We start from the raw sequence: 17,858 nt of genomic DNA on the forward strand, positions 1-17,858 counted from the left end.
TGCCTGTGAATTCAGTTTGAGTTATTATTTTTTCCCTATACATGTGAAAGCAAATGTGTAATTTTTGTGGTCATGCTTTTGTTACTGCTCTACAATCACTTTTTAAATATATTTTTAAAAGATTTTATGTATTTAACCTCTGGCTGGTGTGGCTCAGTGGACTGAGCGCCGGCCTTTGAACTAAAGATTTTATTTATCTTTAGAGAGAGGGGAAGGGACAGAGAGAGGGAGAGAAACATTAATGTGTGGTTGCAACTCAGGCATGTGCCCTGACTGGGAATCGAACCAGTGACCCTTTGGTTCACAGGTCAGCACTCAGTCCACTGAGCCACACCAGCCAGGGCTATAATCACTTTCAAAATTTTCTCAGCTTCCAAGCATGCTTAATCAAGTTCTTATATATATTGTCTGGCATGGTACTGTGGATACAAAATGTGAATAAGAAAGTAGTGGCTGCCCTCCCTTGAAGCTTATGGAAGCATGGCTTTTAGTTTTAAGGAACCAACTAATAAATATACGTTTTTCTTAGAGCACTTTTTAACTTAGAACCTAATAATTCCTGCAACTAGATATCATTTTATATTTTGGATTATCCAGTTAACACAACAAGCACATGAGGGTCTATGATATTAGAGACACATCATATTCACATTTAATTCATTCAAATTTAACTATAAATGCCATTTTTCCTCCTTCCTTTCCCCTTCCTCATTTTAATTCCTAAAAGAGAGTAGGAGGAAGAACAATGTAAATGCAAGCCAGTCCACTGAATGAGCATGTGTGCTGTAGAGAGAGACCCAGGTGGGGGATATGAAGCTGTAGTTCCCTCCTGGTTTTCACAGGAAGTGCAGCAGTAGGGCACACAGTGAGGAGATAATGCAGTATGAAGTGTAATACAGCTTATTGCATACCTACTCCAAGTAAGATGTTACTAAGTACGATAGGCAGTGTGAGGAGAAAAGCAGATAAATATACTTGAAGACTAAGAGCAGAATAAGCAAGTTTCTGTAACTGTTTATAGCCCAGCTCTAATTATGTAGAGATTCAAAGCAATAAAACTGCCTAAAAATTGCTATGGAGATTAAGAAGAAAAAAAGGAAAAGGATTGTGTATGTTTTAATTCTGCAAGAATTTAAATTGTTTTTTGTTTCTATTTATTTATTTATTTATTTATTTTATTGTTTGATTACAGTTGTCTGTGTTTACTCCCCACCACTCCACCCCACCCCGGCCAAACCCTCCTCCCTCTTTTGCTTCCATCCCCCCCCTTGGTTTTGTCCATGTGTCCTTTATAGTTGTTCCTTATGTTTTGTTTTTTGATGGAAATAGATGTGCAGTTGGTACTAAAATCCAAAAGGACAGACAGAGGGTGAGGACTGAAAAGACTCCCTGTGACCTCTGCCCATCCCTGCAGTTCTCTGGAGGCAGTCACTATTAGCAGCTTGTGTGAGCTTCCAGAGTTTATAGCAGCACTTGCAAATTTGTGAGTCTTAATTTCCTGTGGCTGCTGTAACAAATGAGCACAAACCGAATGGCTTAGAACAATAGAAATGTATTCTCTCACAGTTCTGGAGGCCAGAATTTGAAATCTGTATCTCTGGGCCAAATCAAGGTGCTGACAGGGCTGCTGTGCTCCCTCAGAGGCTGTAGCAGAGAGCTCTTTCCTTTCTTGTTCCAGCTCATGTTGCCTGCCAGCACTCCTTCCTTGGTTTCTGTCCGTCACTCCAATTTTGAAGCAAGCGTCTTCAAATCTTCCTCAGCTCCATCTTCACATAATGTGTGTGTATGTGTTTAGTCTCCCTCTGCTTCTCTCTTATGTGGATACATGTGATGCATTAGGGCACACCTGGATAATTCAGAGTAATCCTGCCATCTCGAGAATCTTAACCTAATCATATCTGCAAAGATTTTTGCCATGTAAGGTAACATACGCAAGTTCCAGGGATTAGAGTGTGTGTATCTTTTGGGGACCACTTTTCAGCCTACTACAGCAGTAAAACAAATAGCACACTACACATTTCTGAACCTTGCTTATAAGAGTGAAAAACTGGAATAACTTAAGGGGTTTTAATTCAGGACTGGTTAAACAATTGTACATCCATAGAATAGAATAAAGCATTGTCACTAAGAAATATGAAGTGAGTATACTGACATGGAGCCACAGTCACTATAAAAAAAATCAAGTTGCAGAAGCACATATAAGTAAGGTGAAAATTTGGAAAGCTATTACTCAAACTTATAAGTGGCTTCCCCTGGGGAGTGGAACTGTTTGACTTTTTTATTTTATACATTTGTACTGTCTAAAACAATTATCTGCTTTATAATCCATGGATTTTGTATTTCTGGATCAATTATGCTATAGAAGTAATAGGGATTATCAAAATTGAACTTTTTAAAAATTTGTTTCCTAGATAGCAGACCCTACATTAGCTGAAATGGGGAAAAACTTGAAGGAGGCTATGAAGATGCTAGAGGACAATCACAGGTGAGCCTGTGGAGCAGAAGTGACCCTATTAAACATGTTCAACCTGTTATGAGACTGGTGGCACTGGTTTTCCTGCTGTTAAAAACACCTCTGGGTTTCAGAATGTCGTGCTTAGTTTCTGCTGACTTTAAAGAAGGTATTTGTCTTGGGTAGAGGATGCTTTGTAATTAAAGGATTTTGAAATTGAAGGGCAGAACTTAATAATTTTCAGTTCTTCCTGTTAAGAGTTTCCTTTACTTAATGTATTGATTGGAATCTATAAACATCTTTTACTGTATATTAAGGTCATATAGGGTATCATCTAACTAAGAAATAAGTTTAAGTATTATTTTTTCATGTTCTTTTCCTGAAACTCAAATTAGACTCCAAATTGGGGGCTGGGGTAAAGAAGGGTAGGGAGATGGAGAGAAGTAGTAAATGTGTTTTAAATTCTACCATCAATTACTAAGATAGTATAGGTAACATTGTCATATGTTTGCATGCTCAAATGTTAAAAATTTGATAGATAAAATGAACAGTTTTTTTTAATTTCCTTTAAATAAGAATAACAGAGGAGGAAAATGGAAAGAAGCTCCTCTCAGGGGATATTCCAGGGCCACTACAAGACAGGTAAGTGGAAATGAATATACATACCTTTAGTTAGGGTATATGTTTTCTTTAAACCAAGATTTTACTATCATTGATTTACGGTTTTAGTTTTCATAAGCAAAAAGCAAGTTCAGAGTTATAAGCAATGTAACAGTAGAAACTGAAATGCTATTGGCTGGTTGGTGATGATGCTAAGCATGCCTGCTTCCCCCCTTTCCCATTCAACATTAAATACAACATCATGAATCAGAAAAATCACAGATTTATAATTATAATTCAACTCTCATACCTAGTTTAAAATACAGCAAAATGAAAAGAAAATGTCAATTGTAACCATTTATTTGTCAAACTGACTTATTTTGTAGCAATCAAAGCAAATTTGTCAAGTGTTTATGGTTTGAGCTAGCAGGGAAAATATTAGAAAAATAATTAGCTACCTGACTAAAATTTTCACAGGATGTTAGCGCTCAATTTGTAATTAAAATTTCAGCCTTTCCTCATACAAGGGCTTATTTTTTTTGTTTTATAACCAGGAAACTGCACATAAGTAAACATTACAACTCCCTTAAATTGCCCTTTGACCTGAATATAAATATGTACAAAGTTGCAGGAGAACAGTGTGTCAATAAATATCACATCTAACACACCCAGATAACCACTATTTTAGAATAGGCACTCCTGCTTGTAATTTGAGTGGTGTTGGTTTAAAGCCCTCCAGATGTGCAGTGTGTTCTACAGGTCAGAACATGAACCAAGTTCTATTAATTTCCTCAGAGAAGTAAATTTCCTGAAGGGAATTAAGGAGTTCTACTGATCCCTCAGAAATTTTCCTAGAAAAGATACGACCAACACCATCTGTAATTCTTAGAATGGGAGGGTATTAATGCTACTGGTCAGGCATATTCATACTTAATAGTGCTCATAGGCAGCATCTGAGATAGCACTATGCCAGGCGTAGCATTCAGTGCTGTACATGCGCTGATTGCATCCTCATAATTCCTTAATGTATGGGCTTAGGGAGTTTCAATAACTTGCTCAAGGTCATATGGCTAGGCACACAGCCTAATCTCTACACAGCATCCAAGGACCAGAGCCCCTCTGGTGTGAAGGCCAGCACCTTGGGAGGATGGGTATGGGACAAGCAGTGCTTCTTTTTCAAAAGATAAAACTTTTTATTAGTCATATTCTCGTTAGTGGAGCGATAATATTTTCACATTACGTGTATTCATTTTGACATTGCTTATTCCTTTAGCCATTCACATTCTTCCTAGAAGTTTTCACCACCTCATGTGATGAGCACTTAGTAACATATCTTGGATAGAAGTAAATCTGTTTATACTCTAAGCAGATCTCCAGTTTCCTAGCTTGGGGAAGAGGTGGTGACAAATGATACTTGCATTCCATGTTTAAGTCTGTTAGAACAAACAGACAAGACGCCTACATGGAGGGAAACTGAATATACCAGTGGCATTAGAGTATTCTTGCTGCTTCTATGACCTTTAGAATCTCATAAGGACTATTTTGGCTTTCATGATATGCTTATTCTTCAAGATTCCAATGAACAGGTAGAGAAATACTACTTAAGTAATATTGGTGAAATTAAAAAATTTCAATCTCAGATTAAGTAGAAAATTTAATTAATTACAAATATAATTGTAATCAAAATTCCAGTAAATAACTTGAGGTTTGTTTTTAAAAGACATATACTATATCTCAAACACATTCTTACTCAGTTAAAAAAACTTACCAAAAAAACTTATCAAAGCCAGTTTGGATGAGAGAAATAGAGAGTGGTTGGGGATATGTACCATATCTACCTATCCATCAAATGTTTTTTTTTTTCCTGCAGTGGACAAGATATGGTGAGCATTCTTCAGTTAGTTCAGAATCTGATGCATGGAGATGAAGACGAGGAGCCCCAGGATGCCCGGTAATAGAGAACGGTTGGCAGCTTCTCTTTGACAGTATTATGTGTTACTGATTTTGAAAGTGACTGCATTCTTACAAGTTGCTGAAATAATTAGCTATGTTTCATTCAGAGTTGCATATGATATTAGGAGGATGTTTATTCTTTTCAGAAAGACATTTATATATTTCAGGTAATATATTTTGTAAAAGGAAGGCATTTACTAAAACTAAATCCTGTAAAATTTATGGTATCATATCTTTGGGAGGAACTGGCAAAAGTACCAAAGAGTGGATGCTGTGTGTTTTTTGCTTTTGATTGCTTCTGCTCCTGTGCTTGTGCTTTTGCTTCTGATTGCTAAGAATTGCTGCAATTGAATTGATTGGCCACGTCATCTGTAAATCATCCATTTGTTTTATTTTTCTTTTCATCTATTTAGCTATTTACTCAGTTTCATTTTCTCTTTAATTATTTTAAATTTAAATTTTTTGAATAAGTCATGCATTCTCCCAGTTCAAATTTCAACGATAAAAAGAGTACACAAAGACAGTTTTTCTTCTTACCTCTGCCTCTCTTATTTTGTTCTCCTCCTTAGAGAAGGACAGTGTTGTGTGTATTGTCAGAAATATTTTATGTGTATGTATACACAAACAAAATATCTTTTTTTTTTTATTTTTTTTAAAGATTTATTTATTTATTTTTAGAGAGGGGAGGGAGGGAGAAAGAGAGAGAGAGAGAGAGAAACATGAATGTGCGGTTGCTGGGGTCCGTGGCCTGCAACCCTGGCATGTGCCCTGGCTGGGAATTGAACCTGCGATGCTTTGGTTCGCAGCCCGTGCTCAATCCACTGAGCTATGCCAGCCAGGGCACAAACAGAGTATCTTTACTCAGCCCCTCCAGTATGTAAATACTATGCACATTGTTCTGTACCTTGCTTTTTTAATTTGTGTCTTGCAGTTCTTTGCATATCAGTACACAAGCAGTTTTCTCCTTTAAGAACTGTTTGGTTTTACTTTGAGTAGATGAAACACATTTTATTTGACTAGTCTCCTTGTTGTGTTTTACTGTTGCAGACATCACTGCAGCCAATGTTTTTGTACATGTATAATTTCTCAGAGAAGCAAATGTTTCTGGATATTAAAGTTCTAAAGTGGGATTACTGGGCCAGATAGTTTGTGTATTTCTAATTTTGATAGATATTGCCAAACTTCCCTCCATGGAACCTGTGCCAGTTCACAGTCCCACCAACACAGTATGAGAGCACCTCTTTCCCCACACCTTTGCCTGCAAGAGTGTTAGCAGATTTAAGGGTTGTTGCTAAGTCCAATAAGTGAGAAATTATATTTCAGCATAATTTTAATTTGCATATTTCTTGTGAACCAGGTTAAGTGTCTTTTTGCATGTTTTAAAACCCATTTATAGTTCCTTTTCTATGAACTATCTCCTTTGCCCAGTATCCTGTTTGATTTTAAGGGAAATTGGTCCCATTTTAATTATATATAAATACCTAGTTCCCTTTAAATTTGCTATATTTTTGTTATAAATAGCTATTTAATGTAATAAGGAATTGATCTTCATCTAATGATTCTTTAAAAAATTGTTTTCTGCACATTTTAGCTCTCCTTTCCATAGTTCTTATGAATGGTATTTGATTTTTTAAAAATTTTAGGAAAAAATTACTCACAAAGTTTGTATTTTTATTACATATTTAATAAGTAGAAGGATATTTATCTCCTAGGAATTAATTTTTAAAGTGTTTTTCTTCTCCAGACTGTCAATACTTTGTAGGTATTGAATTTTCCAAATTTAATCTGAATTTGTGCCTTTTAGGCCATTAAGTGGATTTTTCAGTCTGACAGAAATTTCTGTGGAATAATGTCTCTAAAAGTTTTACTTCTTTATTTTGTGTTTTTACTAATATATATTTTTAATCTAATGAATTTTGTTTAACAGAATCCAGAGTATTGGAGAGCAAGGTCATATAGCTTTGTTGGGACATAGTCTGGGAGCTTATATTTCAACTCTGGACAAAGAGAAACTAAGAAAGCTTACAACTAGGATCCTTTCAGACACTACCTTATGGCTATGCAGAATTTTCAGGTAAAGAAATTATGAATAGTTTCTGATAAAAAATATTTATGAATTGAATATAGACTGTGACAGATCTTTTCTGGCGCTATACTGTCTGGGTTCAGAGTTGCCTCTTCCCCTTCCTCTTGTAAGGGTTACTTAACCTCTCCATGCCTCAGTTTCCTCGTCTATTAAATGAGGATAGCATTAATATCTATTTCATGGCATTGTTCTGGGGAAGAAATGAGCTAATGAATTCATACATGTAAAGAGCTGAGCCCTGGCTAGTGTGGCTCAGTGGATTGAGCATTGTCCTTTGAACCAAAGGATTGCCAGTTGGATTCCTAGTCAGGGCGCATGTCTGGGTTGTTGGCCAGGTCCCCAGTAAGGGGTGCTCGAGAGGCAACCACACATTGATGCTTCCCTTTCTTCCTTCCTTCCCCTCTCTAAAAATAAATAAATAAAATCTTTAAAAAAAATAAAAGGCAAGAACATGTAAGCACATGCATGTTGGATAATGTCAGCAGTTCCTTACTTTCAGAATTCTTGATTGGCACATGTCAATAGAAGGTATAGCAGTGAAACAGATTAAATTATTTTTAATCAAAGTTGTAGCTTATGCTTTATTAGAAAGGAAATGTGATAAGGAATATGAGTAGGTGTTGTAAAATTGAAATTTGCTCTATATTGTGATAATGATGGCATTATTAAGGAATTACAGCAGATTGAGGATTCAGTAGAAGGCATAGGACCAGTAGTATTCTTATGTTAATACTTTTATGGAAAAGGAATGATTGCCTAACATTGGAACATTTAACTTGGGAGTCTTACTTTCTGATGTCAGGAAAGAGATTAGCCTGGTAAGAGTGTAAGTTTGCCTAACTATATTGCAAAGGGGAAATTTTTTTTGTTTTAAATATTTTATTTATTTACTTATTTTTAGAGAGAGGGGAAGTGAGGGAGAGAAACATCAATGTGCAAGAAAAGATTGGTTGCCTCTCACATGCCCCCAACTGGGGGACCTGGCCCACAACCCAGGCATGTGCCCTGATTGGGAACCAAACCAGTGACCCTTCGGTTTGCAGGCCGGCACTGAATCCACTGAGCTATACTACACCAGCCAGGACAAGAAATTTTTTCTAATAAAATTCTAATACCTGTAATTGAATTTCTCTCTCCCTCCCTCCTCTAGGAGATTAAGAAGAATAAAAAGTCCTTGGCAAATAGTAGTGAAAGCAAAAGTTAGCCCGATTAGTGTTTTTGACAATTTTATTTACTTTGCATGTTTTAGAGTTAAAACTCTGCGAAGAACTATGCCCATGTTATCCAGTGCTAGCTTTCTTGTTGAATAAGCCAAAACCATGATATCCAGCCTTTTTATACCTGAGGAACTCCTGTTCTTTACTGATTTTAATATTTTCTGCCTTGTATGGAGTTGGGCATTGGCAAAAGGTCATTGCCTCTGTTCTTTTAACTTTCAGCTGTAAGGAGTTGTCAGCCATCTAAGATGAGGGTGATTCCTATCTCCTTTGACTGATCTAGGTGACAGTTTCTAGGCTGAGAAAAGAATTACTTCCATGATTACAAAATTAGAATGTAAAATCAGAGTGAACCAGAAATAATAACATATTAATCAATATATGGGTGTCTCTTAACAGGTATGAAAATGGCTGTGCTTATTTCCATGAAGAAGAAAGAGAAGGACTTGCAAAGATCTGTAGGCTTGCCATTCATTCTCATTATGAAGACTTTGTAGTAGATGGATTCAATGTGTTATATAACAAGAAACCTGTTATATATCTTAGTGCTGCTGCCAGACCCGGCCTGGGCCAGTACCTTTGTAATCAGGTAATGTGGTGGAAGTGGCCATTTTAAAGATTAGATGTTTTGTTCTGCCCTGGAACTCCTTAAAGTGTGTAGACCCATTTCTTTCGCTGCTGTTCTTTTCAAGTGAAAAGAAGGATGGTTTTTTTTTACTATGCTTGTTTTTTCATTATAAGAAAACATATAAATGCATATTAATGAATTTATATATACTTTTTTTTAGTTGCCCAAAGGCAACCACAGTCGATATTTTACTTTATTTCTTTCCAGACTTTAATCAAAGACTATATATTTGTTTTTTATATAATTATATCTGGCTTTTTTCACTTACTGTTATAACAAGTATATATCATATTTTAACAATTCTTCAAAGTAAAGTTTATTTTGAATGTCTTCATAATATCCCTTCTACTTCCCTTTTGGACAATTAGAGTGTTTACATTCTTTTGCTTTCTGTGACCAGTGTTAATACTCTTTGTTTAGTACTGTTATGGGTGTCTTTGTGCGTAAAGCTTTTTCTATATTTAGAGTTATATTTCTCAGATTTTCAGAGTCAATATAGAATTACTGTATCAAAGAGCGTTATTATTTCTAATGTTTATAGTGAATTTAGCCCAATTAGGGGGCTACCTTGAGATAAGAAATTATCGTATTTTGCCATGTATGATGCACTCCTGTGTATAATGTACACCCACAGTTTAGTACTGTCCGTGAATAATGCGCATCCTTATCTTTCCCTCAGAAATTTGGGCAAAAAAGTGTGCATTATACACAGCAAAATACGATAAGTCTCTTGGCCAAGAATACTTTAAGGCAATACCGTTAGGATTGGAGAGTTTGTCTTTCTTAAGGTGGAAGAGCCCTGGGGAGATAGGTGGAGGGAATTCAGGGGCTTAAGTTGATTCAGAGCCGTGGTCACTAGTGTCAAGAAATTATGTCCTCTTCTTGAGGGTGTAAAAAATGGGGAACTTAGTAATATCCCAGTAGAAACATGAAACGGTTTACTTATTGAGTACCCACTATAGACCAGACTCTAGTGGACCTGGGGCTGTTTTGGGATAGCAGTCCTGTCTTCAAAAGATGTATGACAGTGTTCTGTTAAATGAGAAAGGCAGGTGGCAGAAGAGTATGTATATGTTCAAAAGTGTTTACATACTTATATGAGTATTTTTATACCTGGAAAAATATATATGAATATATTTATACCTAAAAAATGTCTGGAAGGTCACATTCTAATCTGTTAACACTGATGGATTGATGACTTATGTAGGGGGGTTTTCACATGTGTGTGTGTATGTATATATGATTTTATTTATTTAGTTTTAGAGGTGGGGGGAGGGAGAAAGAGAGGGAGAGAATCATCGATGTGAAGGAGAAACATCAATTGGTTGCCTCTTGTACATGCCCCCACTCTGGGACTGAACCCACTACTCAGGCATGTACCCTGACTGGGAACTGAACTGGCGATCTTTCACTTTGAGGGGTGACCCCTAACCAATTGAGCCACTCCGGTCAGGGTATCTATATATATTCTTTTATTGTGTGCATTATTTGGGTTTCACTTTCATAATTTAAAAGATAAATCCTTTAAGGGGAGAAGAGCGTGAATAAAGTGCTTGTTAAATTTTCAATCTTTAAATTTTACCAAGTCTTAGTTATACAGAACAATAGGCTACAACTATTTAAAAAATTCTAAAACTATAAACTCCACAAGGATTTGTAAGCTAAAAGTAAAGAATATAAAATGTGAAAATTACTATCATAACACAGATTTCATTTCTTTTAAGAAATGTACATCTGCTAGTTTATATTTATTGATTTTTTAGGAGTGGGTGGATCCATAAATAAGGTATTCTTCAAATGCCTCTAGCTGGTGTTACTAATGTTTGGAGGAAGGACCCTAAATTATCCTCCAAAATGCTCAGGGTTCAGTTGTTTCCAGTTTGGAAAAGTGGTTTGTTCTTTGGTATATAAAATATGCCCAAGATAGTAACTCATTTAGTTGACTCATTTAGAAAATTTTACAGTGTCTCTGCCGTCTTGTAAGACATCTCAGCTCCTGAAAATTCACCCTTCTCTTGGCTTAACTTTCTAGATGTGCTTTAACATCTATTTATAGTATTAAGAGTTCCTAAGGAAACAGATTGTTTAAAAAATAATTGTGACTTGTCTCAGAGCCACATTTTTTGAGAGCATAAGTGAATGGTGACAAAGAGCTTTCTTGTATAATTGTATGTTTCTTCTTACAGCTTGGCTTGCCCTTCCCCTGTTTGTCTCGTGTGCCCTGTAACACTATGTTTGGATCCCAGCATCAGATGGTAAGTTTTCCTTTTGGTTTGTAAAATTATACGGAATTGTGTTTTGAAACTGTCTTCCTTTTAACTGAAGTTGTGTTTGTTGGCCTCCAGATAATTATTAGCCTATTCATTTATTGTTTTGATCTTCCCATTGCACACTAAAGCCAGACGCAGAAGGGATAGGCTTTGGGGTTCTGCATTTCTTTTTAATGTTTTTTTAATTTGTTTTATTTATTGATTTGAGAGAGAAAGAGAGAGAGAAACATCTGTTTGTTGTTCCATGTATCCATACACTCATTGGTTGTTTCCTGCATGCACCCTGACCAGAAATTTAACCCACAGACTAGGTGCATCTGGACAAACTCCAACCAACCAAGCTACCTGGCCAGGGCTGCATTTCTTTTTTTAAGATAGGTTGATTTTTTCTGTGCATTAATGTAGTTGCATTGATGAGTAGTATTAGAGATACATTTTTGGCTGGTTTGGGGGAATCAGAGAACATTTTCTGTCTTTTTTTTAAAAGATTTTATTTATTTATTTTTAGAGAGAGAAGGGAGGGAGATAGAGAGAGAGAGAGAGAGAAACATCAATTTGTGGTTGCTGGGGGTCATGGCCTGCAACCCAGGCATGTACCCTGACTGGGAATCGAACCTGCGACACTTTGGTTCACAGCCCGTGCTCAATCCACTGAGCTATGCCAGCCAGGGCTGAGAGAACATTTTCTTTAAACATAAATGTTTAAAACTAGGAAATGTTGGCTTTATATATGCAGTTTTAACTTTAATCATACTTAAAATCAAGAAAAGCTATTTGATTTTCATATTTATGATTAGAGAAACTAAGAAAGTTTTGAAGAATTGATTTTGAGAGTCATGTGTACTTCTTTTGGAAGTTGTAATTTTTCATTGTATAACTTTTATTCTGGTTGCCTCATGTTTTGTCTTTTAATCCCAGGATGTTGCCCTCCTAGAAAAACTGATTAAAGATGATATAGAACGAGGAAAACTACCCTTATTACTGGTTGCAAATGCTGGTGGGTATCATGAATCTGAATCTTAAATTTTGAACATGTATGAGACAGGTTAAGTACTTAGCCCAAGACAGACCAAGTCTTAAGAAATATTTGTGTGCCACATGTTTAGGATAGCCCTGTATGAGTATTGTGGTAAGAATTAAAATAGTGAAGTTGGCTCATTTGATTCCCTTTAATTGTTGGTTTGTTTTAGGAGTTATATTGTTTGTGTGTGAATACTTTTTCATTTAGGTTGTTCCTTTCCTTCATGTGCTTCCTCTCTAAGTTGAATTTTAAAATGTTATACTTGAGTGTGCACCTTGTAACAGCCCGTCAATCCTATTTTCTGCTCTGCTTACCATAGTGTGTTTAACACTGTATTTAAAGTTCTAGACAATGCAATAAGCAAGAAAAATAACTGCAAATAAAGACAGTTTATCCTTCCTTTCAATTTGTATGTTGGAAGGATAAACTGTCTTTATTTGCAAATGGCATGATTGTACAGATAGAAAGTCCTAAATGAGTAAACCAAATAAAAGTCATTGGAACTAATAAACAAATTTATTAAGGTTGCAGGATTTCTGTATACTAGTGATGAACAACTGAAATTGAATTTAAAATGTTCTTCATAATGGCATCAAAAAATGAAAACTTGATTGCTAAGTTTAAGAAATGTATGAAAGATTTGTACACTGAAAGCTACAAAATATTGCTAAGAGAAATTTAAAAAGACCCAAATAAATGGAACAGTAAGCCATGTGCATGATCAGAAGACTTAAGTCTTAAGCCAAATCTCCCCAAATTGATGTATAGATTCACCTCAACCCATATCAAAGTCTCAGCAAATTTTGTAGAAATTGCTAAATCTCATTGAAATTGATAAGGCGATTCTAAAATTTACGTGAAAATACAAAGGATCTATGAATAGCCAAAATAATTTTGAATAGAACAAAATTGGAAGACTTACCCTATGTGACTTTTAGACTTACTATAAAGATACAAATAATCAAGAGAATATGAGATTAATTGAAGAGAATAGAGTTCAGAAATAGACTCATTATATATATATATATATATATATATATATATATATATATATATATATGAGCCTGTTATATATATGCTAACTTGATTTTTTTTTACAAAGATGCCAAGATAATTCAAGGGAGAAAGGATAGTCTTTTCCACCAGTGGTCTTGGAATAATTGGATGTGCATGTGGAAAAAAAATTGAACCTTAACCCTTACCTTACTCTGATTATAAATGGTTCATAGACCTAAGCAAATGAGACACAACACTAAAACTTGAAAAAATGTAAATCTTTGTGATCCTGGGGTAGGCAAAGATTTCTTAGGACACAAAAGGAATGAACCATAAGTTGGACTTTATCACAAATTAAAAGCTTTTGCTATTCAAAAGACCCTGTTAAGAAAATTGAAAAGGCTAGTTACAGGCTGGGAGAAAGTATTTGCAAAACATTTTTCTGACAAAGGACTTGATCAAAATACATAAAGAAGTTTTCCATTGAATATTAAGGAGACAAACAATACAGGTTTTGTTAATGCACAAGAGATTTGAATAGGCACTTCACCAAAGAAAATACTGATGTATGAATGTTTAAGCACTTAAAAAGATGCTAATATCAGTCATTAGAGAAATGGAAGTTAAAACCACAGTGAGCTACTATTAAGTATCTGCTAGAATGGAGAAAATAAAAAAATTCAATGCCAAATGCTGGCGAGAATACAGAGCAACTGGGACTCTCATACACTGCTGGTAGGAAGCAAATAATGTTGCAGCTACTCTGAAAAATAGTTTGGCCTTTCCTAAAAAGGTTAAACATAAAATTGAATATGATCAGTCCTGGCTGGCGTAGCTCAGTGGATTGAGCTCGGGCTGCGAACCAAAGTGTCCCAGGTTTGATTCCCAGCCAGGGTACATGCCTGGGTTGTGGGCCATGACCCCCCAGCAACTGCACATTGATGTTTCTCTCTCTCTCTCTCTATCTCCCTCTCTTCCCTCTCTAAAAATAAGTAAATAAAATCTTAAAAGAAAAAGAAAAAAAAATTGGATATGATCCATTAGTCCCACTTGCAGGTGTTTATCAAAGAGAAAAGAACACACATGTCCACACAGAGAATTGTATGCAATACTCAACCTGAAACACCCCAGATGTTCTTTACCTTATGAATGGATAAACAAGTTGTGGCATATCCATGTCATGGGCTGCTAACTAATAAGTAGAAATAGTTACAGATATACTTATCCACAGGGATGAATTTCAGAAGCATGCTAACTGCAAAAACCCAAACTAAGAAGAAGTTACATAGTATATGATTATATGAAATTCTAAAAAAGACAAAAGTATAGTGACGGAAAACAATCAGGATTGTCCAGAGCCAGTGGGGAGTAGAGGAAAGAATGAAACTTTGGGGTGGGGAGGATCCTCTGGGGTGATGGAAATATTCTCTACCTTGACTGTGTTGGTGGTTACACACTGGTTACCTTTGGCAAAACTCAGTGAACCGTACACTTACATGAGTGGATTTTATTGCCTGTAAATTATACTTGAGTCAGTGAAGCTAATTACAGTTGCTCCTTGGCTCTGGGGAATTGGTTCCAGATCCTTCCCCCTGCCTTGGATACCAAAATCCACAGATGCTCAAGTCTCCATATATAGTGTAATATTTGCATATATCCTATATTTACATATGGGCTACAGCAGGATGTGCCTCCACATCAATTTGTATGTATTCAGCTTGGTGCTTAGTGCATAGCAGATTCAAATTTTGCTTTTTGGAACTTTCTGGGATTTTTTTCTGAATATTTCTAATTCAAGTTGGTCGGATCCAGGGGTGTGGATACAGAGGGCCAACTGTATTTTAAAAATAATAATAAACAAAAAACACATACCCATCTTATTATTAGCAGGAAAACCACTATTTCCTGCCTGATTTAGCATACTATATGTTTAAAAAGAAACAAACCCACCCATATTCAATCATTTGATAGATAGGAGAGGCTATAATTTATCTGTGACTGAGTGACTTACCAGTATGGCTTACTCTGCCTTGAGTACACATCGCAGGGGTTAGACAGCAGACATTGCCAACAAAAACTTGAAAAGAGAATCTGAATGTGGACAAACCACTGAAACAGCACTGTGCTTTAGTTTTGATGGGCCATATGACACAGTTCGTGCATTGGCCTTTGATCTTGTTTCAGCTAAAACCAATGTGTCAAGAGTTTCTTAAAAAACACTTTATTTACTTATATTTAGACAGAGGGAAAGGGTGGGAGAAAGAGAGGAAGGGAAATATCAATGTGCAGTTGCCTCTCACTCACCCCCTACTGGGGACCTGGCCCACAACCCAGGCATGTGCCCTGACTGGGAATTGAACCATCGACCCTTCGGTTTACAGGCTGGCGCCCAGTCCACTGAGCCACACCAGCTAGGGCTCAGTTAAGATTTTTTTTTAAATTGAGACAAACTTGCAAGTTGGGGAAGTTTTCAGCTCTTTTCCTACCATAAATCCTGCTAAAGAATCACTTGCATCAGTTTTGTTTGTTGAGGCATTTAGTAAGGGTTTAAAATCTTACTAGGTGGGATTCTGCTAAATGGAAATTTAGGATAGTTGGGATAATACATGACTTCATATTTTATTTATGCTTTGAGAAGAGGGATACGCCCAGCAAAAGCTGTAATGTAAATAAATTACCAAGGAGATGGATTAAAGTGTTTAATACTTTAAAGTGTTTCACTTTAATACATTAAAGTGTTTCATACTGACTTCAGAATACATACTCTATATTAAAACAAAGAACCTCCAAATTTAGTTTAAAACATCTTAAGTTCATCTATGTACTTTTTTATTATCCTCACCCGAAGACATTTTTTCATTGCTTTTAGAGGCGGGAAGGGAGAGAGAGGGGTAGAACATTGATTGGTTGCCTTCTTTACATGTCCCAACCAGGGATTGAACCTGAAACCTGGGTATGTGCCCTGACCAGGAATCTAACCCACTACCTTTCCATGGGATGACACTTCAACCAACTGAGCCACACTGGCCAGGGCCATGTTTCTTGTTCTTAACAAAAGGACACCTATGGCCCAGGCTAGTGTAGCTCAGTGGATTGAGTGTGGGCCTGCCAACCAAAGGATCGCTGGTTTGACTCCTCCCAGTCAGGACACAAGTCTGGGTTGCAGATCAAGTTCCCAGTAGGGGGTGTGTGGGAGGTAACCACACACTGATGTTTCTCTCCCTTTCTTTCTCTTTCCCTTCCCCTCTCTCTAAAAATAGATAAATAAATAAAAATCTTTTTTAAAAAAGGACACCTATAAATAAAAATAACCCAAAAAGTGACAAAAAGTTAGAGTAGGAAAAGCTATCTTGGACAAGTGCTAACAACAAAAGTACATAAGCAGTTAGTGTGAGATAAAATAGGCTTCATATTAATTATAATTTGTATAATCTAAGAGATAGCATTTATAAATGTTTATAGTCATCAATTTGGGAGACTTGAATGTATTTCTCATGAAGCAACAATTCAAATAGAAAATAGTATATAGGGGATTTAAATAACACAATTTACAAGCTAATTTTTAAAACCCTTTTTTAAAAAAAGGTTTTTGTTTATTTATTTTAGAGGGGAAGAAAGGAAGAAAGAAAGGGAGAGAAACATCAGTGTGTGGTTGCCTCTCACACATCCCCTGCTGGGATCTGGCCCACAACCCAGGCACATGCCCTGAGTGGGAATCAAACCAGCAGCCCCGTGCTTCTCAGATCGGCACTGAGTCCACTGAGCCACACCAGCTAGGGCTCTTTATTTATTTTTAGAGAGAGGGGAAGGGAGGAAGAAAGAGAGAGAGAGAAATGTCAATGGGAGAAAAACATTGATCAGTTGCCTCTCACATGTGCCCTAACCTGGGACTGAACCTGCAGCCCAGGCACGTGCCCTAAGTGGGGATCAAACCAGTGACCCTTCATTTTGTGGGATGACACCCAGCCAGCTGAGCCACTCTGGCCAGGGCTACAAGCTTTTTTTGTAGATATGCGTAATGGAGAATACACACTCTTGAAAACTTGAATCATCAATTTGCAAAAGTTGACTTTAAGCCAGTCCACAAAGTAAATCTTAATAAACAGATACAATATTACATCCATCACAGAGAGATAACGTATATTAAAGCTCTTTAATCATTCTTTAAAGACTCAAAAATATTTGTTCCTTTTTGTATCTTTTGTGTGTGTGTGTGTGTGTGTTTTATCCTAGGAACTGCAGCAGTAGGGCACACAGATAAGATCGGTCGTTTGAAAGAACTCTGCGAGCAGTATGGCATATGGCTTCATGTGGAGGGGTGAGTGGAGGGTGCAGTTGGCTCCATGGGTGGCCTGCACATAGTGCTCCCAAGGAGTGGACATCCAGGTTCTCACTTTGTTATGACATTTGTCCCTAAGGGCTCTTTTGGGTTGTAGATAACAAGACAACCCAAATTGGCTTAAGTGAGAAGAGATTTTATTGGTTCACATAACAAAAAAACAAAACAAAACAGTGTTAGGATTGGCTTTAGGCACAACATCAGTCAGGACTCAGTGTGTCACCCCTACTCCCTCAGCCACTTGCTTTAGCTCCTCTGTGCTGGCTCTGTCTATAGACAGATGTTCCTGTTATGGT

At 36.6% G+C, this 17,858-nt stretch overlaps 1 protein-coding gene across 3 annotated transcripts in view; it reads left to right on the forward strand.

Moving 5' to 3' along the window:
* The window catches only part of PDXDC1 (pyridoxal dependent decarboxylase domain containing 1), a 58,195-nt gene that overhangs the window by 8,121 nt on the left and 32,216 nt on the right, over nt 1–17,858 (forward strand). For 2 of the 3 annotated variants that reach the window (XM_028511096.2, XM_036020909.1), the window contains exons 2-9: nt 2,412–2,485; nt 3,029–3,094; nt 4,923–5,003; nt 6,933–7,079; nt 8,708–8,897; nt 11,123–11,191; nt 12,125–12,203; nt 17,457–17,541. In XM_028511096.2, coding sequence (XP_028366897.1) covers nt 2,412–2,485; nt 3,029–3,094; nt 4,923–5,003; nt 6,933–7,079; nt 8,708–8,897; nt 11,123–11,191; nt 12,125–12,203; nt 17,457–17,541 — 791 coding nt within the window. The remainder of the gene's footprint in view (nt 1–2,411; nt 2,486–3,028; nt 3,095–4,922; nt 5,004–6,932; nt 7,080–8,707; nt 8,898–11,122; nt 11,192–12,124; nt 12,204–17,456; nt 17,542–17,858) is intronic. The other variant, XM_036020910.1, reaches the window with a different exon arrangement.

This window comes from Phyllostomus discolor, chromosome 3, assembly GCF_004126475.2.
Source record: "Phyllostomus discolor isolate MPI-MPIP mPhyDis1 chromosome 3, mPhyDis1.pri.v3, whole genome shotgun sequence".
Classification (NCBI taxonomy): Eukaryota; Metazoa; Chordata; class Mammalia; order Chiroptera; family Phyllostomidae; genus Phyllostomus; species Phyllostomus discolor.